Raw genomic sequence first — 25,375 nt, forward strand, 5'->3', positions numbered from 1 at the left:
ATACAATAGCACTGCTTTTAGGAGGTTTGATGGTTACTCCAACTCTTTGGACTTTACCTCCATGAAATACAAAATACAGCTCATAGCTTTAGCAGACCCATAGATTTGTTTTACATACTTGTTTGAACTTCAAGAGCAAAAGAGTGATGATCCTTTTTTATTAAACAGGGTCCTGATCTGTCTCTGTTTAATCTGATTGGACTTGAGAATAAAATGACACGGTATGAAGCCCAGGTACTGCCAGTCCAGAAGGTGACTCAGAGGCTAATGGAAGAAATTTACAGTAACCCAGACACTACTGCTCGCCCCAATCCAGTGAAAATTAAACCAAGCAGGTTGGTCCTTTTCAACACTATCTAAAATTTTTGTCTCTGAAGGTTGTCATTTTTCATGGCCATTGTATTGCTTATCCAAGCCACTTGTTCAGTTCAAGAGGATACCCCAACATTTATATATGAATACATTTCTATAACTCACTGGAACTGAAGAAGCGGTTTGAATAAACTATGAAACATCTTCAACATTATGGAAGAAGTCCAACTGCATGTGACTGAATACTACTAGCTACTACTGCTCTGTCATGAGCAATCACAGGTGCATTGGCTCCTCTGTGACGCGGCGGGCATGCCCCCTATACCACTGGGAAGCCGAGGACGTCATATGACAATGGGCGGTATGGAAGTTGTTAAAGCAGTATTATACCCAAAACCAAAAATGTAATATATTACAGCTTACCAGTCATTAGATTTGGTGGCTTCATTTGTCTATTTTTTTTAAGCTTTCTCTTTTTCTTTTCACCTTGTAATCTGGCTAATAGGGCTCTTTCACACATGCATTGAAAATAGACAGGCCGCTTTCCGAATGCCTATCCATGCCACACAGGATTGTTAAAAAGAGTGGATGGAGGTATTCACACTGCAGCTTTAGCGTTGTTGCGAGTCAAAAATAACGCTGCTTGCAGAGTTTGGCAGGTGTTGATGCTTTGCAACTGCCTCCATTAACTTCTATTGAAATACATCACAACCACACCTTAAACACACTATAAACGCGCCTATGGCGTTTGAAGTGCAATTGCAAGACATCAAGACATCCAAAGTGATAATTTCTCATTTTAGCCTTGTAAAAAAAATAACACACACAGGGAGAAATGTTGTCTGTAAAAACACATCCTATATATTCATTAACGCTATAGGTGCATTAATGTGCTTTTAGGCTGCTGTAAGGGTGCCCCCAGTCTGGAGGAAAGAAGCACAGCAGACAGCAGCATTGTCAGTCTGGGGGGAGGGGAGTGTCAGATGTACTAGTAGATTTAGATATACTAACAAAGTTGAAAGCCAAACTCCAGCTTATACTGTAGTTACAAGTCGTTTCAGTAAGAGTTTTATTTCCTTTTGGGATAAAGATTTTCCATAAATAAGCTGTTCATTGTCAGCACCCAGTTAGTGGTAAATGGTCAACACTCTAAACGGCTACATTTGTAGGAAAGTATTTTCTAAAAAAAGTGAAACTAATGCATCCATCATGTCTAATGCCTCGTACACACGATCGCGATTTCCGACAAGAAAAACAAAAATTTTTTTCAGCAGGAAAACGGCTGAAATTTGTCTTGCATAGACATGGTCACACTAATCTTGTCTGAAATTCCGAACGTCAAGAACGTGGTGACGTACAACATGTACTACGAGCCAAGATCAGTGAAGTTCAGTAGGGCAGTTCGGCTCTTCTGCTTGATTCTGAGCATGCACGGTTTTTTTTGCACGTTGTAATTGCATATAGACAAACACGTTTCGCCGAAAGGAATTTTGCCTGTCATGAAAATTGAGATCCTGCTCTCAATCTTTTCTTGGCTGGAATTTTGACAGAAAAAGTGCAATGGAGCATACACACGGTCAGAATTTGCGACAAAAAGCTCACATCGCACTTTTCTCTTCGGGAATCGCGATCGTGTGTACGAGGCATTAGAATCGGTAAGCTGCAATATAGTAATTGTTTGCTGTTGTGTTTAATACTGCTTAAAAGTGAAGAGTGTTCCTAAAATTCTAATAAGACGTATGTGTGTAATTTATGTGTATGCTTTTTGACCTGTTAGAAACTTTTTCAAACAACATTATTTAGTGAAAATGATGAAGCTTATACATGTCAGATGAAAGACAAATAGTTTTAGACAAAAGAGTTTTTAAATAATTCATGTGGACATTTTTGATAACATTGATTGATTGTGCTAGAAGTACAAGACTAAAAAATTGCATTCTTTAAAAGAGACCTGTTACCATTGCATAATGCAGTAATTGCATTATATCATCAATAACGGCTGTAAAATAAACTAAACTTGTTTGCTTCTCTTATGATGTTTTTGTGCTATCTCCATGCGCAGTGATGAGCTTATGAATAATCATTAGCTTTTGGTCTTCTGTAAGATGCAATCTCTCCTTTCCCTGTGGTGGCCCAAGGCTTGTTTTTCAGACAGAGCTTTAAGTGTTTCTTATAATCTTACTACTTTGTCCTCTTTGATTGAGTGTTGACAAATGATCTACAATAACTCTTGAGTAGCTCCTAAAACTCTTGCAGCATTTTGATAGATGATAAAAGAGCTCCTGATAACAGCTGTCAGTTAAAGACAACATATCCCTTTCCCCCCCTCTAAAACAGCATAAAAAAGCACTCTTTAAAGAACAACTATCACACAAATGATCAAAGTTTGTTTTTTATGCTGTAGTCATGATCTGAATGAAATATATTTAGCCTAAGCGTTTCCCTTCTTTGTGTAGTGATGATGACATGAACAGACTGTGGTTTAGAAAACTTTATTTTTCATTTCAAATGGTACATTTCATTTAAAAACAGTGAACTTTTAAACTAAAAGTGTTTTCTTAAGATTAGAGATGCCTTCTGTTACTTGTATTAGTACTAAAAGCCTCTCCCCTTTTTACTGGGGTCTGGCTCCATGGCTAAGCACTACCAAATCCCCCCAATCCATCCAGTGAGAGTTTCCAAATTGCCCACCATGCTCGCATGGTGTTAAGTTCCTGCGGGCATGCTCCTGTGATACAGCCGGAAGCTATTGCCACTCATTGTACAGGATTGCACAGCGTCATTGGATGTGATTGACAGCAGCTCGAGTCTATGGCGGCGCTGCTTTCAATCCATCCAGTGTAGCCAATCAACGGCGAGGCTCAGAAACGAGGAGGATGACGGGGGCGAGCGTGGGACTTTCGAGGGCTCAGGTAAGTAAAACAGCATTGTCGGATGTTTTTTCACCTTAATGCATAGGATGCATTAAAGTGAAAAAACATTTACCTTTACAACCCCTTTAATGGTAAAGTCATACGGAGGGATCGGGGAGGAGGAAATAATACAAACTTGTTTGAAGTCTGTGCAAACGTATTGAAGCAATAAACATCAAGGCAATTACCATCTTCAGAATGAGGACAGCAATGACAGCCCATTCAGTTCCTTATGACATATGTTCTTTACCATGTTCAGTCTACCAACACTAAAAACAATGTATGATAATAATGAGCATCAGAGTACACAGAATCCTTTGATATCACCTGACTTCCATAGAATGATTGAGAAAATATACCTTATTTTTGTGAATAACTAACACAATAATGTGTCGATATGTGTCGATATTAGCTAGAGTAATACCCCATACACACCATTCGTTTTCAGCAGATTTGTGTCTTCTGATTTACCAAAACCATGTAGTGCAAGGGCCTGCCTGATTACATACAAATTGATCTCTAATGCCTTGTACACACAACGAGAAAACTGCCATTTTCTATATTTTTGTGAAAACCGGTCATGTGTATGCTCCCTAGCAGTTTTTGCAACAAAAAACTGCCCGCAAAAAAATTGAAACCAGCTCTCTTTTTTCTCGTCGCGAAAAACGTGTGTGTATGCTCTTCCAAGGGGAAAAAAAACGCACATGCTCAGAATCAAGTATGCAGCCCAAAAGCAGCCCAAAGGGTGGCGCCATTTGAACTTCCCATTTATAGTCCCATCGTATGTGTTGTACATCACCGCGCTTTGGTCGGAAGTTTTTTTGCATGTGTATGCAAGTCAGGCTGGAGAGGAATCACGTCGAGAAAAACTTTTTTTTTTCCTGCCGAGAAAAATGGTCGTGTGTACGAGGCATTAAGGTTTGACCTCATATTATATGGTTTTGGTAAATCTGAAGACAAAAATCTGCAGAAAATCTAATGTGTATGGGGCTTATGAATTAGCTGAGTAACTGTTCAGAATTGTATACAATTACTGCAAAATAAATGTCTTGGGTCAATACTACAGGTTGTTTCAGCCAGTCCCTTATGGTCAGAAGCCAGATGGGAGAACTGTTACTTTCTCCAATACTCCAGCATCTCGCTTGGTAACTGCAACTACAACCACAGTGACCCAGCAAGGCCAGGCTCGAGGACGATCCCCAGTCACCATGGCATCTGCAAATCAGGGTAAGGAGCTGCTCAAGCTTTTATCTTTAATGGAAGATTCCAGTCACAGTCTGTGGATGCTTAAGGAGGCCATACATGGATTGAAATTGAGACAGTTCAGCAGGGACCAGCCGAATTTAAATCCATGTAAGGCCCCTGTGGTTAAACAGAAGTCGATTCAACTGCCCTGTCGGTTTTTTCCCACTCGATCAGTGCTGCAAGCTATATCCTGCAATGCTGATCAGTGTTGTCTGACGGCGGGGAAGTCTCGCCCCTGTCAGAATACAATGACACAGTGGGGAGGATCCCCCCATCCACTTCAAATGGGTGGATGGGAGAATGGGGTCAGTCCTTTTTTATTGTTCAACACGCTGGTTGAACATCAAAAAATGGACTCATCTATGGGCAGCTTTAGTTTGGTTAAAATCTTCTCTTTACAGTGGTATTAAACCCCAAAGCAATATATATTGCAGTTTTCCAATTTTTAGATGTGGTGGCTGAATTAGTTTTATTTTTTAGGCTTTCTTTGTTTTGTTTTCACCTGATTATCTAACCAGTAAGTCTGTTTTTCAACAGAAAAATCTGTCCTGCAGATGTAGTAGTTAGAAGGCTGTGGCAAACCATTTACGACTGACAGGAGTGCTTCCAATGATCAGCTTTTTTCTGTAACTGCTTAAAAAATGTGAGCTGGAGTTGGGCTTCAATCTGTTAGTCACTTTCTAAATGCATCTAAAGCCTCGTACACACGATAGGTTAACCAGAGGACAACGGTCTGAAGGACCGTTGTCCTAGGTTAACCGATGAAGCTGACTGATGGTCCTTCACGCCTACACACCATAGGTTAAATAACCGATCGTGTCACAACACGGTGACGTAAAACACAACGACGTGCTGAAAAAAACGAAGTTCAATGCTTCCAAGCATGCGTCGACTTGATTCTGAGCATGCATGGATTTTTAACCGATGGTTGTGCCTACTAACGATCGGTTTTGACCTATCGGTTACCAGTCCATAGGTTAATTTTAAAGCAAGTTGTGTTTTTTTTTAACCTATGGTTAAATAACCTATGGGGCCCACACACGATCGGTTTTGACCAATGAAAACGGTCCTTCAGACTGTTGTCCTCTGGTTAACCTATCGTGTGTACGAGGCCCAACACTGCCCTCCCTCTAGCCTGACAGTGTTGCTGTCCAAAGGTGTTTCTGTTGCTCCTTCGAAATATAATTACAAGCATTTCATAAATATCAAAGACTTTTATTGACAATTGTGGATAAGGTAAAATTGCACAAATAAAATCCAATGATATATATTAAAAACATTTTTAATACAATTTAAATTGTGAATTTAATACAATTTAAATTGTGAATTTAATACAATTTAAATTGTGAATTTAATACAATTTAAATTGTGTATATATTAAAGTCCACACAGTGCTCCAATGAATAAACTGTGATGTTGAACACTCAGATAAGTTGATACTTTTGTTCGGATAATGTAATAAACAGCGCTGCTTACCAGATAGGGTGGATCTCAAATTATAGAGATCAAATTTGCTCATCCAGGGATCACTCAGCTTGGAAATATTCCTCCAGGGACTCCTCCAATGTAGGTATCCTCTCAATGCCGCGGGCTCTTATATTGATGTAATATTCCTCACATATGCAGCGATAACTCTTTCCCAGTAATCTCCAACAGTGGGACATATCACAGGATAGAAAGAAGAGGCTTCATGGTGCAGTACTCCAGTTTAAAAGATTTTTAAAAAACTTCACAGGCACTGACATCCAAAAACTGTGAAACAATATTTTCAAACAGTCGCGACTCGAGCTAGCCAGCTGGTGCGTAATGATGTCAAGAACTGGTGCTCCACCCAACGCGTTTCCCCATATAAGGCATCGACTGGGAACCGTTCAACATCACATTGTTTATTCATTGGAGCACTGTGTGGACTATATTATATACACAATTTAAATTCTATTCAAATCCTATGAGCTGAAAATTCAGGCTATTTAAGTTGCAGCACCTGGTATATGGTAACACTTGATTTTTATGTTTTTTGTTCACTTTTTTACAATTTTTATATATATAATTTTTAAAAGGTCAGGGTCAGCGCAGATATTTAACCATACACATTTATTGACAAGTACATTAAGTTTATGCAAAGAATAAATATTTGCAGTGCTGAACCTTCGTTTTCAAGACCGGCATGCTGTCAATCAACTTCTGGGCCAGACTGATTGCAGCCCATTCTTGCATAATCACAGCTTGGAGTTTGTCAGAATTTATGTTTTTTTTTTTTGTTAACACGCCTCTTGAGGATTCACCACAAGTTCTCAATGGGATTTAGTTCTGGGGAGTTTCCTGGCCATGTACCCAAAATGTCGATGTTTTGTTCCCCAAGCCACTTGGTTATCACTTTTGCCTGCATCATGCTGCAAAATGCATTGTTAGTCACCAAACTGTTCTTAGATGGTTGGGAGAAGCTGCTCTCGGAGGATGTTTTTGTATTATTCTTTATTCATGGTTGTGTTCCTAGGCAAAATTTCGAGTGAGTCCACTCTCTTGGCTGCGATGCAACCCCCACATATGAATGGTCACCAGATGCTTTACTGTTGGCAAGAAGAACTTTTTTAACTGAACTATACTCTTGACTTTTGGCGTCAATTAAAGGCTCATAGTGGGCTCTTGGTTCTGACAGCATGCAAAACTGTTTTGATTGTGTTAAATGTGTGAATAGCACTCAGGTCAGTCTCCCATCTCCACTAACACACAGTCCAGGTGCTGACCCCATCCATCACAAATTCCACTAGTATTTTATTTTATTCATTCATAAAAATGTGACACATCCCATTCATGGTTGAGCCCTACAGCTTTTCATGTACCCAAACGGAAGATCAAAAAAAAATTCCTTTTTACATGAGCAAAGTGGGACAAAAACATGAACAGGTTCTTAACCTTCATTGGCTGTGATAGCAATTAGCTTTTTTAGAGAAGGAAGGTATATGTTTTTAAGGATAAAAACATAAAAAAAAAAAGGTAATGTCCTTCACGGTCAGTCAGTTCATTGTGGTGTGTGAATTAAAGGTATGTGTGTACACCAATTGCAACCACCTTATATTTATGATAAGGGATGTTACTGGTTAATCATGATATATAATGATGAGTAGGTAGGGAAGGCTCTGAAGAGGACTCAAAATTTGTCTCCTACATGAACAGAACTTGGACTTACTGTTTATGCATATAACACAGCACCTGTGACCATTTTTTATAGTTGTGGTCAAAATGTAAAATCATATGTCAAAATTTAAAATCATATATTAATTTACACATTTTATTTCAATTTTTTCTGAGCTACTCCTGTTAATCTGAGTGATCCTGAAGTTTGTAAACTTACTTTATGAAGATCTCTTACTTTGTCAAATTGTGTGACACATATTCACTATGCCCTGTAAGTACCCTTGTCACAGAATTCACAGAGCTCGCCTTCTGATTTACAGAGGTGCTGAGAGGAGGAGTTTCAGGAGGCGGAGTCAGTAGAAATTACTGCATGTAGGCAGCAAGGTACCATGGGATATATAGTCTTTAGAAATTGAAAGTAAACAGCAGAGAAACTGCAAGCATGCAAGGAATCGTAGTTGGTAGTTGTTGGAGCAGATGGTCAGCAGACATGCAGCACTCACAAAATAAAAGTTTTTTTTTAAAGTAATCTTAGGTTACTGTACACTGTGGTTTGGCAGCAGTGAAGGTGTATCTGCAGTTTTCATATGTTTAAAAAAGGTTTTAGCTGCAGCCCCATAGACTTTCTATTAGGTCTCCCGTTTTTGGCACGTTTTCTTAAGTGCAGTAAAGATGCAGCATGCAGGACTTTTGGAGCGCTTTCAGAAAATGTGCCAACCTAATAGAAAGTTCATGGGACTGCAGCTAAAACTACAGGTGAAACGCATGACAACTGTGGGTACACCTGTGCTGAGGTCAGTGTGAAACCTGTGAATAAAAAGATATGTCACCGCCACAAATAAAACCTTATCCCTCTAGTTATTAATCTTTATGGGACGCCACCAATGCTGGGGGGGTATTCAAATAGTGAAAAGAAGAAAATGGTAACTGCGTCAACCCTACATGTATATTGTTAGTACTGCTGTGCAAACTTTAATGTTATTATAACAGTAGTGCTATTATAACAATATTTATGGTGAACCACACTCTAAAACAAATAACAATCTCTGCCCATTCACATGTGCCCAAAAAAATATAAATCACACAAAAAAAATAAAAAAAATGCTGGAAAAAAAAATATATACGGTAAGTAGAAAAAATATTGAGAATAAGTGCTAACATATATAAGTCATTAGAACGTGCTCTTAACAAAGTCCCAGTGAACCTCTTCAAAGGTGTTCAATTCAATCCTTATGTGTACATAAAGAAGTAGCTGCTAATCCACCAATTTGTGCTACCACCACCAACTTCTGAAGTGGGAACTCACCAGAGCTAGGATGTATAACCGCCTTTGGCTTATCTTAGGGTTAACCACTTCACACCTAGGAACCAATCTGCTGTTTGTTCAACCGATATGCCAATAATCATCTCATGGATTGCCTTATTTATGTTTCTCAAGTTCTCATAAAAAGCAAAGAACCGATCATTGCGCAATATATTGAGCTCTTTATTATAAAAATATAAATAAACCATGGTAGCAATGCCCACTCACATTTATTAGTGCCTCCAGACTGTGCTGTGTGCTATGTAAGGACCCTCTGCAGCATGTGTATTCCCGTGGCTGGCTTGCACTCCAGGCCTCAGTTCTGTGCGGGTCAGCAGCAGGAAGTGACGTATGACGTGTGACGTTTACCCAGAAACCTGGCTAAGAAATACTCATTGTTTGCATAGCTAATACAATGTGGATGTTGCCATAGAACTCCTTTAAGGCCCTGTGACCATAGAACTCCTTTAAGGCCCTATGCATTAAGGCCCGGTTCACACTGATGCGAGTTCATAACGAATGTGATGCGTCAAATACATTCTAAATTTGCATGTCATCCATAAAGTCATTGTTTTCAATGACAGTCGTTCACATGCATGCGTTGTGATTCCTCTACGAATGCGATGCAATAAAAAAAAAAGGGTCTTTTGCGAGTTTACAGTGTTGCATCGCAAATTTAGTCTCCATAGACGTCAATGTAAATCGTTCTGGAATTGCGAGTTCCACCACACTACTCTCCACATAAAAAAAGGAAATTCACAGGAAGTTAACACCCTTTTTTTTTTACATTATGATTCCATTGGCTAGAACATCAATCGCAGAATGTCCAACTTCTGAAATTTCCTGTAAATTCGCACCTCACACAGGACAAAAAACAGAACAAATTTGCAGAGCAGCAGGGTGAACCGAGCCTTACAGACACATCATTCAAGTGATGTGGGAACCAGACCGGTAGGCCTCCAGGCAGTGCCCTAATGGGAATTGGGTAAACAGGATACAGAAAAGTTGAGTAACAGTGGATTTTAGGCATTTGCTAGTGGATGTACAAGGCAGGTGGGTATGTGCAGAATATCTAAGTACATAACTCCCTAGTTACTGGAGACAGGTCATTGGTCTATCAAGTTAAGAAGTTTGACTTTGGTCGAGGGTCTCTCAGAGGTCCAAGCATAGTAAAAGATAAAATGGGTGTGGAATAAAATAACCAGGATACACAGGAGTCAAGGGAGAATGTGAGCCAAAAAGCAAAGTTCAAGATTTTATGAAATTTGTTTTGACTTGTTGCAGGTGGGGATGTGGTAAAAATTGCTCAGCTAGCTGCATCTGGTGCAGCACAGGGGAAAATTGCACAGCCCAAGACCCCAGTGACTCTGCAGTTCCAAGGAAACACATTCACTCTGTCCCAGAGCCAGCTACGCCAGCTCACAGCCGGGCAGCCTCTCCAACTACAAGGTAACAGTACAGCAGAGAATAGAAGGTGCAAAAATGGGTAGTGATATGTTGTGCATGACATCGTAGTAGCCAGTTAGCTTACTGTTTTGCTATTATGATTGCTACAAATTTAAAACACTTGTGTTTAACTGACAGGGAGTGTTCTTCAGATTGTTTCTGCCCCTGGACAGCAGTACATCCGGCCTCCCGGTCCTGTGGTGATGCAGACAGTGGCACACGGGAACTCCATTCAAAATGCAATGAACGCTTTGGGAAATCAACATCCTTCCAACATAACCAATCCTACAGTAAATCCTCACTCAGGTAAGATTTTTTTATTTCTTTTTTTGTCTTGGTAGTCTAATAATTAACAAACCCACTTAAAGGAAAACTCCAGTTAGAGATATTTCCATGTGTTGATAGTGGTTTCACCAATTGCATGTCTATTTATCCTCTATCTATCTATCTATCTATCTATCTATCTATCTATCTATCTATCTATCTATCGTTGGAGCTGCACTTTGCTATTCTGTTGCTATTGAAATTGTTCAGATTTTCACTGTTTTTCTTTTCCTAACAGAGTTGAGTTCTCTACATTTGAACATAGTTAATTACCTCTTTCACTAAACACTCAGCCTGTTATAAACTGATTGAGCACTGCATTTGGCATTTTATAGTGCATGTAGTAACATTTATTCTCTCTTACATTCGCAGAAACATTCCTATATTTCTCTATAAATTTATAATAATAGTTTCTTTATGTGGGCAGGTTTCATACTAACAAGCACACTTAAATTCATTTGGGCTCGTTCACACATGCAGTGATATTCTTTATTTAAAGTGGATGTAAACCCTCACATATACCCAATGAAGTTAACAGCCTCAGATGATACACAGAGATGAGACAAATCTCCCTACATAAGTTTTATTTGTGTATGTGCTTCCTTCAACTTTCTAGACTGTTTAGAAAATGTGTTAGAATTTTTTCTTTCTGTTCCATCACTGAGTGTGGATTCTTGGCATACACTGTGTGACAGCTGATTGAAGGAAAGGCACCCCCCCCCCACACCCCACATAGGCAGAAGAAATGTACAGAGCTGTGCTGTAAATAGACCAGCTGTCTGCTAATCTATTTCTATGCACAATCCCGACACAAATTTGAGTCTGGTTTTAGTGTGGTTGTTGGAGAGCTTGTCAGAAGTTATCATGCTGATAACAGCAAAACTGAGCAGCAGAAAGACACAGGACTTAGGGCTTTGGCGAGAGATAGGAAAACACTACAGATAGATGTGCCCAGGTCAAATTTCATGAATGGGGTTTACATCCACTTTAAGCTGAATTTAAACAATGTTTTTAAAGCCTCCTAACTGTTCTTCAATGCCTGACATTAATATTAATATAGGCACAACACAGTGCAGTACACACAGGTACGGTAGTATTTTGTTGTGTTAAAAACTAAAGGATAAGTTTACCTTTTGTTACATGTTTAATTCATATTCAGTGTGTAAAATGCTGCAGTTGCACCACACCCCGAGTCCCTGAGATCTTCTCCCCCCCGCTAGCTGACACTGAAGAAAATGCTGCCGTGCACGGCTCTACCCACCCAGCCACGTCATCCATTTGCAGTATTTTGTGAATTGGAAAACTAGCAGACAGGTACACTAAGGCCTCGTACACACCAGCGGACATGTCCGATCGTAGATTTCGGTCTGATGGCTGTACACACCATCAAACCGAAATCCACGCGAACAGAGAACGCGGTGACGTAGACGACACCGACGTTCTGTCTCGCGCGAGTTCAATGCTTCCACGCATGCGTCGAATCAATTCGACGCATGCGCGGGATTTCGGTCTGCTGGTTAGACGTACTAACCAGCGGACATGTCCGCCGGACAGCTTTCCAGCATGCTAAGAAACATTTGTCCGCTGGAAATCTGTCCGCTAGCCTGTACACACGATCGGATCTGTCCGCTGAAACTGGTCGGCGGACCAGTTTCAGCGAACATGTCCTGTCGTGTGTACGAGGCCTGAGACGTCTGCAATAGTCCTGCATGGCAATGCTTTACAGGCACAAATAATAAATGCACATTTTTTTGCCTGCAAAAAGATGTGCATTTTTATTTATTTTTTAAAGAGTGACATTATGCTTTAAGCAGCATATTGTTTTCAGGAGGCATTGCCCCTCCTCAGCCGCCTCCATTAATTTCAATTGTAGCACGCTGTAATTGTGCCAAAGTATATACAAAATGCACTGGAAAATAAAAGAGAACTAGGACAGGGCAGCTCCAGCCACTTCCTGGTTGTACAGAGCAGCTGTGTGGTAACACCATTTACTTCTGTGTGCAGGCAAAAGTATCAAGCCAGCCAGGCAGGAGCAGAGGCACTGAGCATTATTACCAGTGGCAAAGCTTTTTGTGTCTGCAAGTTTCAGTGCCAGTGAGTGACTGTGCCAGAAAGCTTGGGTGCCAGCAAGTGATCATGCCAGCAAGTTTCAGTGCCTATAAGTGACCATGACGATCTTTCCATGATCATCTTGAGCCAGACCGAACTGAGTGTCAGAGATCAAAGTTTACAAATCCATCTTACAGAGATTGCACACAAATGGCTGCTATCACACCACAACCTAAACATACCTCAAGGCAGATCACCTCCTCCATATCACTTCCCCATTAAGCACATACCCCTAGAAAAACAACACTTTCCTGCATGTTTGACAAGTATTCTTGATGCTTTTTCAATGCTTCATTCTCCTAATCAGCATGTGTAAGTGAGCCCTAGAGATTTGTTGCTTGTGCTTATAAAGGTAACTACAGGATTAATGGAAGCATTTACGGTATTTGTAAATGTTGCAGGAATTCAAGGGAGAACCATAATGCCTTACCCTACTAGTGGTGACATGTCATCTTCTCTGAAGGCTCCACAGATTTCAGTGACCCCAGCACAGGTATTTCTTGTATAGTGTCCTAAAGAAAAAAAAAAACTGAAAGGATGTTTTACAAAAATTCACATGGGTGTGAATTCTTCTTTAGGTGCAAATGTTATAATTTTTGGGGGATCTTGTGTGACTTAGCATGGTCATATGTGGTCTAAGTGTAAGATCCAAGCAATTCTTGCAAATATAAGGTCATAGATGCCAAGGCTACATGTTTTCCAGCATACTTAAAAGTAGGGTTGTCCAGATACCGATACCAGTATCGGTATCGGGACCGATACCGAGTATTTGCGGGAGTACTCGTACTCGCGCAAATACCCCGATACCTAAATAGAATACTTCAACCCCCCCCTTTTCCCCCCCGCCGCTGCCGCCGCATCGCGCCGCCGCATCGAGGGACATGGCTAGAGGGACATTGCTGCATATGTGAGGGACATGCCTAGAGGGACATTGCTGCATATGTGAGGGACATGGCTAGAGGGACATTGCTGCATATGTGAGGGACATGCCTAGAGGGACATTGCTGCATATGTGAGGGACATGGCTAGAGGGACATGGCTGCATATGTGAGGGACATGGCTAGAGGGACATGGCTGCATATGTGGGGGACATGGCTGCATATGGGGGGGACATGGCTGCATTTGGGGACACATTTAAAAAAAGTATCGGTATTCGGTATCGGCGACTACTTGAAAAAAAGTATCGGTACTTGTACTCGGTCCTAAAAAAGTGGTATCGGGACAACCCTACTTAAAAGGGATAATTTTCCCTCTGTTGTAATCACTGCATGCTCTTCACATTTATTCATCAATAAAAATGTAATAATAATAAATATGGGGAATATTTAATTAAATAAAAAGAAGGGTTTTGGTGAATGGTAAATTATAAATAAAAGGGTGGTGTCCGAGTTATAAATGTAGTAGATGTTCAATGCTTCCAGCCGATTACGGCAATTAATAAATAACTTAATAACAATATGAATTTTGTTCAGACACTCAGTAGTATACCACAAAAATGTTCTGAGTTCTTTAATCTATGTTGATTTTTTACCAATGTATAAGTATCTCCCAATTAAATTAATAAGTAAATATCATTTATTAAAATACAAGTATAATCATACAATTTCATACAAAACCGGAATTACTGGTGATTAATATTTCACTTAAGGGAATTTCTCTTAAATTTCAAAGACAAAAACCTGTGACACCCCCAACCAACTATAAAATGGTGATTAACCGTGCATTAAAATATTAAAAATAAGATCCCTTATCACTCTTAAGACAATTTCTAACTCTCTGCGGCCGGAAGAGTGAAAGTAAGAGTGAAGAGCCAAAAAGAAAACTGCTACTAAAATTTAAAATAGGTTTTTACTTCAATAGACCTGTTAAATTAGGATAGACAACAATTTCACTGGGATGCCCTAATAGCCAATTTAGCTGCAATACAGATCTATAGCTGTACAGACCCACCTCTGTACAGCTCCTTACTTCTATTAATTATTAAAGAAGACCAAAAATAGTCAAGCATAACACTAAGGACGAGTCACAAAAGTGATTGTAAAGGATCACAATTTTTATTTAAATAACAGAGTTTAGATCGGCCTAGTCCTGGCTCCCTCGTCACAGGCTGTGATTGACAGCTCCCACTTCTGCTCTCATGCACAAAATACATTTAGGTAAAAAACATTTATCCTTACAACCACTTTAGCGTTTTTCTTTTTTTTTTTAAAGTTCACCAAAATGCAGAAAACATTAAAGTACAAAAAAATAGTTATTGGGTACAGAGCTGTAAAAATATAATTTTTTTACAGCTTTTTTTGTATGTTCTGAACTTTTGTAAACTTTGTAAAAACTTGCATATGGTATCAAGACATATTATGTAGGTACATATAAGAGAACGATAAAATGTTTTACATCTGCACAATTGAGCTGCAACAATGAATAGTATGATATAATTATAATCTATAAATCCCACGGCATATTAACAGTAAAGTAGCACAGTATTCCAACTCTATGGATGGAAAAATTTGTGATAAGAAGCAAGAATATGGATGGAAAGGAAAAAAAGTGAGCATGGAAGAAGAAAAGGGGGAAAATATGAGCAGGAAAGGGAGGAAAAAGATGAAGAGAAGGGGCGATGTCTTCCTGAAGTTCCCCTCCTAGCCCCCTTACCCGATTGCCTAGGTCAGAATAGCTGTGGGAAAGAGGAAACGCATAATGCCACGTACACACGGTCGGAATTTCCGATGGAAAAAGTCCGATCTGACTTTTTCCGTCTGAATTTCCTACGGGCTTAGATAGAGAGCAGGTTCTCTATTTTTCCGTCGGAAATTCCGGCGGAGTTTTGCCCGGTCAAAAGTCAGAGCGTGTGTACGTGGCATGACTCTCTTATCATTCCTTATTTATGCCACATTAGAGCCTCATATTTATCAAACTTCTTGAATATAAACCACGTTCTGAACTTCTGTCTTTTGTTCGGCAAGGAGAGAGTGAGCTCTTGCATGCGACAAATCTCCCACAGCCAGCCACTGGGTAATGGTCAGAGGTTGAGTCTGTTTCCACAGTTCAGGCACACAGGCCCTAGCTGCATTGAGTAAGCATATAAGGGAGTGTCTTTTTTTTTATATCACTTCCTTGTCTTGCAGCTGCGAAAGGTTTTGGGCTGTTTTTCCCCCCAAATCAACATTTGTGAGTGTTTTGACCGCTTCCTGCATTGCTCCAAAAATGGCATAGGACTGGGCAGGAACAGAAAATGTGTAACATATTCCCTGTGGGTGGGGAATTTTTTTCACAGCTTCCTGTGAATGAATACCTAAAATTGCAGCTGATAGCTCAATGAGCTGCGATGGTGCTGGTGAGCATTCTAGTAGCTCATTGATCTTCCTGCTCTCAAGTAACTGCCTGCCTGTATGAGGCACGAGCAGACAGCTATGCTGAGGAGCCTGAGATTGCACCCGCTATCTGCTGATCGCAGGTGCAATGCTCTGAAGGCTACCTGCAAAAAATATTAATTTAAGGGTGAACTTATCCTTTAACTTTTTAAGTACTTCAGCCATTTATTGAATGGGTGTATAATATTTAGCTACAGGCAGTAGTAGAAGGTTTTTCTATAACTGATGCTTAATTAGTTTAGGAACCACAATCACTATCTCATTTTTTTGTTAACAGTAGCTTAGTTGTAGGTGTAATATCTATGTTTTATGTACTGTTTATGCAGTCTTTTCTATACATTGAAAATATATATATTATGTCTTTATTACAGGATTTAGTAGAAGAAAAGCAGAGAGTAAGAGAGCGCCTGGAGAGTCTCTTCTCTTGTAATGAACGTCGATGTGGGCAGGCACCAGTGTATGGCGCTGATCTGTTACGACTCTGCTCTGTGCGGTCTTCTGATGTTCAGACTTCCATGGATAAGAAAAAGTGGGCATGGGTGGGATCTGTGAACTGTCTGAATTCCTCTTGCAGAGATTTTAATGATCCATTGAGACACCTGATTTTATCCCCTAAGCAGCAGAAAGAGATGCTGGAGCCCACAGCAAGGAGGTGAATATTATGGCTTCTTGGTTTTCAAGATGCACAGATATTGTTGTATCACTGTTCTGATTATTACTATTGCAACCTAAGGTGAATATACTGTATATAGGTAATGTTAATATCTTTCTTTTTTATTCAATCTTTTTAGCACCTTATGTGTGGTCCCTGCTGCTGTTGCTCCACCTCCAGAGTTGGTGACTTATCTTCCTCCTCTATACAGTCACAGCATTAACATCCTAAGACACTGTCTGAGGAAACAGACAGCACCATATATTCAGGATTTGTGGGAGAGAACCTCTCCTCATTGTATGCAATCTCCAGACCTGCGACTTATTCAGTGTGACTCGGGTAGGAGTTTAAAGTTTCCTAAAACACTCTGATGAGATATTATATTGTACCTTTCATAATGTCATCACAAAATAATGTTTTTTTTATGCTAGATGTTTAACCACTTAAGCCCCGGACCAATATGCAGCCTAAAGACCCAAGGTGTTTTTACAGTTCGGGACTGCGTCGCTTTAACAGACAATTGCGCGGTCGTGCGACGTGGCCCCCAAACAAAATTGGCGTCCTTTTTTCCCCACAAATAGAGCTTTCTTTTGGTGGTATTTGATCACATCTGCGGTTTTTAGTTTTTGCGCTATAAACAAAAATAGAGCGACAATTTTGAAAAAAAAGCAATATTTTTTACTTTTTGCTGTAATAAATATCCCCCAAAAACATATATAAAAACATTTTTTTTCCTCAGTTTAGGCCGATACGTATTCTTCTACCTATTTTTAGTAAAAAAAATCGAAATAAGCGTTTATCGATTGGTTTGCGCAAAATTTATAGTGTTTACAAAATAGGGGATAGTTTTATTGCATTTTTATTTTTTATTTTTTTTTTACTACTAATGGCGGCGATCAGCAATTTTTTTCGTGACTGCGACATTATGGCGGACACTTCGGACAATTTTGACACATTTTTGGGACCATTGTCATTTTCACAGCAAAAAATGCATTTAAATTGCATTCTTTATTGTGAAAATGACAGTTGCAGTTTGGGAGTTAACCACAGGTGGCGCTGTAGGAGTTAGGGTGCACCTAGTATGTGTTTACAACTGTTTGGGGGTGTGGCTGTAGGAATGACGTCATCGATCGTGTCTTCCCTATAAAGGGAATGACGCGATCGATGCGCCGCCATAGTGAAGGACGGGGAAGCCGTGTTTACACACGGCTCTCCTCGTTCTTCAGCTCCGGGGAGCGATCGCGACGGAGCGGCTATAAACAAATAGCCGCGCCGTGGTCCCGGATCGCTCCCCGAGCGGACCCGACCTCCGCATGTAGCGGGGGGGGTCCCGATCGGACCCCCCACCCGCTAATAGGCGAGGACGTACCTATACGCCCATGTGCCTGTACGTGCCATATTGTGGACGTATATGTACATGGGGTGGTCCTTAAGTGGTTAATGAATAGAAACCCAGCTGTATGGTAGTCATTATAAAGTCAGAAATGCTGTAAATGTCTTGTCAGTTTTGACAGGTGTTGCCATCCATTCACTTACCAACTTAAATGGTCACTAAAGGAAAAAAAAATTTGTTGCTGAAATGACTGTTTACAGGGTATAGAGACATAAAAGTTAACTGATTCCTTTTAAAAATGATTAAAAATAGATTAAATTCTATCATATAATGTGCCTCTAGTTTCACTTTCGGTTTTAAACTGGTTTCATGTTTATGTGAAGTAAAGAGACCCACAGAACAAAAACAAACAAATCCAGGGCAGTGTTTTGTTTTTAAATGAATCTGATTGGTTCTGAGGAGTTTTAGACACACAGCTTAGACCACAGTGAGAAGCTCCCATGAGTTTTTTTCATAAGGAGCCAGACAAGCAGGAAGTGTGGAGAACACAGCAGAATTACAGCTACTTCAAAGCAAAAACGAACAATGAAGACATGAAACCAGTACTGCAGTAAGGTAAAGGAAGCTATTTAGCTAAAAAAAAAGTTTCCTTTAGTGATCCTTTAAGTGCATGCTTCCTAGTTCTAACAATTCCAGTACAGTATATTAGTAGAGAGTGTGGAAGAATCTAACAATGATATGCATTCTTACTGAAAAATAACATCAAATAAATTTATTTTTTGATTTCTTTAGGGAAGCTGGAGGCTCTCTCTATACTTTTGCGGAAACTGAGGTTTGAAGGTCATCGTGTTCTGATTTTCTCTCAAATGTTGCTCATGCTGGACATACTGGAGATCTTCATGGACTTTCACTATTTCACCTTCATCAGGATCGATGAATGTGCATCTTATGAACAGTGCCGTGTATGTAGTCAAACCTAATACAGTACTTTTTCTGTGCTTTTCTGGTTCTTAAAATATGTTTATTTGTTTTGTAGGTTTTAATTATTTATTTTTGATGTCACAATGTAGAGAATAAGATTTCCTATCATCTGTGCCCAGTCTTGCTGTACAGATTTAATCCAGCTCTGAGCAATCCTCTTTTATTGTTCAGTGAAAATAAAAACCCGCAGTGGATTCGCAGGGTTCCCAAATCGCACCAGTGTGAACCAAGCCTCAAAGCATACAGCCTACAAATGTCACCTGACTGCTCCCACCAAAGCTGGGTTCACACTGGTGCGATTCGGGAACCCTGCGAATCCACTGCGGGTTTCCACATCGCACCCGACACGCACGGCAGTTCACACTGCCATATGCGAACTGCTGAGGAGTGTCATACAATGGTAATGTCACCCCCATTTCAGCTCGCAAATCGCACTGCGAACTGACAGTTTGGACATGAATCGGATCGCATAGGTGTGAACACCCATGCGATTCTGGTGTGGACCAAAAAAAGGGCCCTGTTTGTGTTTGGTCCAAATGAGAAGCGATTTTAGCCATACAGTTTGTATGGCTGAAATTGCATCGCACAGACATCACATATGATCTGAACAGCAGTGCAATGCGAATCACTTGCGATCTCGCACAGCGCACTAATGTGAACCAGCCCTAAGTTCATTCAACCTTACTGGGTGTAAGTATAAAAAGTGAGAAATCCACCCCTCCCCCACATAACACATCCTGGTAATATAGGAATGTTGCATTTGTGATCAGGTGACCTCAGACACACCACATTGCAATAGAACAACAATAATAATAATAAGAAGAAGATCACTCAAGCTTCTACTCTGCCCAGCTCTGACTAAATACATCTCCCCTAATCACTTGTCTATGTATATTCTGATGGCTGTTCACTGCACCATACATTTCCTCTTCACACTGAACTGTGGATCACACCCCATATTATGATAAACATCCAGGAAAGGCAGCCAATCCTGGAAGAGCTGGAGGGGAGGGGAGGGGGATGTGAATTGTGAACTTTTTACAGAGGCTGTGCATGTGTCCAAGCTAGTGCACAAGATATGTAAATAACCTGTCGCTCGAAGCGTGGGGGCGGAAAGGACTTTTTATTTAGACAGGTTTTTCTCTGCAAGTCTTTTTATTTTCACTGAACAATAAAAGAGGATTGCTCAGAGCTGGATTAACTCTGTGTGGCAAGACTGGGCACAGATGATAGGAAATCTTATACTCTACATTGTGACATAAAAAAAACACACACAGAGTTAATCCAGCTCTGAGCAATCCTCTTTTATTGTTCAGTGAAAATAAAATCTTATTCTCTACATTGTGACATAAAAAAAAACACACACAGAGTTAATCCAGAGTTTTAAAAAAAAATTGGAGTTTACATCCACTTTAAAGCCCATCTCCGGGCAAAAATAAAGTTTTCCCATGCAGTGGGGTCGTGCCTACGTTGCACAGGTCAGCTCCAAATTTTTGTCTAGGGGAGAGGAGAAAGGAGATTTACTTACCTAGTTCTCCGATCCTCCCAGCACAAGACCAGTCCGGCACCCCTGCGCTCCAATGGTTTTTGAGTTGTGGACTGTTCCTGATGTCATCTAGCCTAAAGCAGGCTCCATAGACCAGAAACAGACCACCACTGGGATGTGGGGGAGCGCCATTTTCTGGTAGAACAGAGGATTGATTGATTATAAGATTTCTCCTCACCCCTAGAAAAAACAAGCAGCTGACCCGTGCAGCGCATAGCCCCGCTGCATGGGAAAACCTTTTTTTCTTGTTCAGAGATCAGCTTTAAAGGGGTTGTAAGGGAAAAATGTTTTTTTCCCTAAATAGCTTCCTTTACCTTAGTGCAGTCCTCCTTCACTTACCTCATCCTTCGATTTTGCTTTTAAATGTCCTTATTTCTTCTGAGAAATGCTCACTTCCTGTCCTGACTTGCCTGCTCGCCCCCTCCCCCCCTCAAGAGGCTTTCTCCACACCAGGAAGAAAGCCTCGCTTTACGGTGTGGAGTTACAGGCAGAAGAACAGGAAGTGAGCATTGAAGAACAGGAAGTGAGGACTGCACTAAGGTAAAAGAAGCTATTTAGGGGAAAAAAATGTTTCCTTTACAACCCCTTTAAGTCTCTAAGAAGACTGTCAAGGAGCAAAATACTTTGGTGAGACATGGAAGCTGACATTCTCTGATTCATATACTGTGCATCATATCTTAGCAGGGAGCAGTCAGCACTGCCTTGCTTGGTTTCCTTCCTAATGCACTGGAAGGAGCATATTGTAAACATAATTCTATTCTACCGATTGTATGTTTTGCAAAACTGATTGACTTATACTCTTGGATGTACAGCAGGAAATAAAAAGGTCAAAGGTTGCCTCACATACATTGTCTCATAACTTTGGGTGGGTGCTGGTAGATTTAATTACCTGCCAATTTTTTAAATTTCTGATATTTCTCAGACACCTCCACCCCCAGTTGCAGTAGCAGGGATATGCAATTAGCGGACCTCCAGCTGTTGCAGAACTACAAGTCCCATGAGACATAGCAAGACACTGAGGCCTTGTACACACGGCCAGACATGTCCGATGAAAACGGTCCGCGGACCGTTTTCATTGGACATGTCTGCTGGGAGGTTTTGGTCTGATGTGTGTACACACCATCAGACCAAATTTCCCGCAGACAGAAAACGCGGTGACGTGGCGGCGACGATGACGCGGCGACGTGCGCGACCCAGGAAGTTCAATGCTTCCACGCATGCGTCGAATCAATTCGACGCATGCGCGGGATTTCGTCCGATGAGTCGTACTAACCATCGGACATGTCCGACGAACAGGCTTCCAGCGGACAAATTTCTTAGCATGCTAAGAAACTTTTGTCCTCTGGAAACCTGTCCGCTAGGCCGGAAAACTGTCTGGTAGGCTCTACACACGGTCGGACATGTCCGCGGAAACTGGTCCGACGGACCAGTTTCAGCAGACATGTTCGGTCGTGTGTACAAGGCCTGACAGCAACAAGCATAACACCCAGAGGCAGAGGCATGATGGGACTTGTAGTTTTGCAACAGCTGGAGGTCCACTAATTGCATATGCAGTATGGGGATAATTAATTGGAAAAGTGGTTTTGTCATTTGGCTTTACAGTATTCATGACATTAGGTTGGAATTAGGAATCATGATGGGGACTGGGGACATTTCACAATTGGCGTTCTGAGGTGATAAGAAGCCACCCTTTGTTTCTGCTTGCCAGTGTCCAATCACAAGTGAAATATCAGTTAGTAGATGTGGGTAGATTAGGCATTTAAATTAAAATATTTCATAAAGGTACAGGACTGCTTTCTAGTAATATTTACCAAAAAAATAAGAATTACTCTTTTACTATCTGTGGTTGGATTTTTACAATGGGATATGGCACAAGTGGGGGCTCTATTTAAAACAACATTCGCAACCCAGGAGACTACAGTTTGCAAACAGCATTTAGAAAGCACTTGCAGAAAGCCTAGCAAACAAGTCTCTAAGAAAAGGAAACTTGCTTAGTACTTCCTTGTTACTGATGAGCAGATGGTAACCTGATACAGTGGTTGGTAACTCTCACTATTACATAATGAGACTTCGCTAGCCTAAGTAGCATCCACAGTGGGTAAACCTACTGTGTGCCTGCAATGCCACCAGTGCACTTTGGAAGACTTTAAAGACTGCTTTAACACTTCATTTTTTTTTAGAATATGCCTGAAAGTCTGTTAAAAAATGTATGTTTACCCCCCCCCCCCCAGCTTTTATTTAAAGATTATCTCCTACAAACAAAATTACTATCACTCTCTGCTTTTAGGATTTGATGAGAAGCTTCAACCAGGACTCTCGAATTTTTTGCATCTTAATGTCCACCCAAAGCCGGACACTGGGCGTTCCCTTTGTGGAAGCTGACATTGCAATTTTTTATGACAGTGATTTAAACCCAGTGATGGATTCTAGAGCTCAGGCCTGGTGTGATCGCATCAGCAGAGATAGAGACATTCATATTTATAGGTAGGAACATAGTATTACATGATTGTTAAAACTGTGTGCAAAAGTCAGCTGTCTTCAGTATAATCAATATGTTTCACCATAGACTTGTAAGTGGGAACTCTGTTGAAGAGAAGCTGCTAAAAAATGGTACCAAGGATCTCATTAGAGAAGTTGCTGCTCAGGGGACTGACTTTTCAATGGCTTTTCTTACACAGGTAAGTTTTAGGTAAGCCAACTATAAAACTAAATATAAACATGGTAGAGTAAACATAATAAATTAATAAAATAAAGGTGAATGTCTCCACTTGCTTTAAAGTAATTATTTATTTTTCAATGTTTACAGAACATCTTAAGAACATAACTCACCAGTGCATAGTAAAGAGAAAAAGGCCTGTTCCTTTAGACCCATATGTTTTCTGCATTACCATTTTCCCTTTTGCACAGTGTAGAAAGCTGTAGCCATGGCTGTCAAGCGCTGCCTTTTCAGAAACATTCACAGATTTTTGTAGTTCAGTAGAAATAGGTGGTTAGAGAGATTGTTTAGAGATGGAGACAAAGTTTAGCTTTTGATTTGACAAATAGACAAACTATTCTTATTCAAGAATGTGCTATTTAGTCTGCTTGTTTTGGGGAGAGAAATAGTACACTTGAAGCAGCTGATTCCGAGGTACCACTGTCCATACAAACAATCTTTACTTTTCATAATCACCAGTTTGGTTACCATGAGAGCTTAAAGGAGTTGTAAAGGAAAAAAAAATGTTGCCTAAAATTAATGGCCCAGATTCACATACCTTGGCGCATCTTTATACGGGCGTAGCGTATCGAATATACGCTACGCCGACGTTGCGCAGAGCGGCGAGCACAGTATTCACAATGAAAATGCTCCCAACATTGCGCCGGCATAACGTAATTTCATAGGCGTAAGCCTGCGTAAGTGTAAGTGGGTGTGACCTTATGCAAATGACTGCTGTACACAGCATGCGCAGTGACGTGGACGTATGATCGCACCCCTGTGCGCATGCTCAAAACTACGCCGGCGCAACTTCCTGGGATACGCCGGCCCACCGGCTTACGCCGATCGCATAAATACGCCCAGCTATGCGCCCATCCGGCGCAAAAGTACATCCTGCTTATTTCCCCCCCTGAAGCAAGGTACTTTTGCTGAGCGATGGCGGCAGCTGTAAACGGAGGCAAGGAGAGGAGGAAGAAGAACTTTTCCCCGCAGGAGAGGGCTATTATTATATCTGGAATAGCCAAATATGACAAGTTCCTCCATGGTTCTCACAGTGCCCGGACCAGCAGGGCACGTAAGAAGGAGATCCTTGAGGAATCACCCTGCAGGTCAATGCCGTGGGGAATGAGACCAGGACCCCCGACGATGTACAAAAAAAGATTAATGACCTAAGACGTCGGGTCCGTGACAAGTTTATGAGGAGGCACGCCAGGGGCACGGGAGGAGGACCAGACTCTGCTATACAGTTGACCGATGAGGAGGAGGTCATCGCCCAATGTCTGCAGCCGGGCCAGGTGGAGGGCATGGAGGGATTTGATTCCGGTGACCAGGCCTTGAGGACAGGTAAGTGTGTTTTATTCCCTATCCGGTGTGTAGCATGTGAGGGGGTGGAAGGGAATATTTGACAAGTGTGTGGGTCAACCAACATGTGAATGCTTTGTGTCATCCACAGATGTGCTGGAGAGAGCGGGCCCGTCGTCATCTGCTGGACGACCCACGCCATCCCCAGAGGAGAGTGCCTACACCTCTCCTCTAGAGGAAGTTGTGGAGGAGCATGGGGACCTGGAGGAAGTTGTGTACCTCGTTGAGGAGGATCCCATCATCCCTGGACCCTCCCAAACCTCCTCCACCATCAGGGGAAGTCCCTCACCCTCCTCCACCATCAGGGAAAGCCCCTCAAGGGCCTCCCCATCCACACGGCCCCAAGCCTCTCCTGCCCCAAGGAAGGCGACTCGCAAGACCAGGGGTGTCCCTGAGTTCATCCAGGAAACTCTTGCGAGGGATCAGGCCCGCCAGACCCGCCATATGGGTGCTGTAGCCAGGGACCTGCGTCGTGTAGCAGACAGCCTAGCCTCCTCGGCACAGATAAATGAGAGCCTGCAGAATGTCAGTGGGAACTGTGCTGCAATTGTGACCTGCGTTGGGGAGCTGCAGGCCACAACATCATGCCTCGTGGCAGAGGTCAAGAGCCTGGCAGTGGCTGTAAAGGCCAATACTGCTGCCATTA

The 25,375-nt window shown here is 41.3% G+C and overlaps 1 protein-coding gene across 6 annotated transcripts in view; it reads left to right on the plus strand.

The window, feature by feature from the left end:
- Positions 1-25,375, plus strand: part of LOC120935641 (E1A-binding protein p400-like) — a 290,514-nt gene that overhangs the window by 186,958 nt on the left and 78,181 nt on the right. For all 6 annotated transcript variants that reach the window (XM_040347697.1, XM_040347694.1, XM_040347700.1 and 3 more), the window contains 10 exons: positions 169-335; positions 4,291-4,451; positions 10,195-10,359; positions 10,495-10,662; positions 13,191-13,282; positions 16,532-16,812; positions 16,952-17,151; positions 18,938-19,107; positions 22,960-23,156; positions 23,239-23,350. In XM_040347697.1, coding sequence (XP_040203631.1) covers positions 169-335; positions 4,291-4,451; positions 10,195-10,359; positions 10,495-10,662; positions 13,191-13,282; positions 16,532-16,812; positions 16,952-17,151; positions 18,938-19,107; positions 22,960-23,156; positions 23,239-23,350 — 1,713 coding nt within the window. The remainder of the gene's footprint in view (positions 1-168; positions 336-4,290; positions 4,452-10,194; positions 10,360-10,494; positions 10,663-13,190; positions 13,283-16,531; positions 16,813-16,951; positions 17,152-18,937; positions 19,108-22,959; positions 23,157-23,238; positions 23,351-25,375) is intronic.

This window comes from Rana temporaria, chromosome 1, assembly GCF_905171775.1.
Source record: "Rana temporaria chromosome 1, aRanTem1.1, whole genome shotgun sequence".
Taxonomy (NCBI): Eukaryota; Metazoa; Chordata; class Amphibia; order Anura; family Ranidae; genus Rana; species Rana temporaria.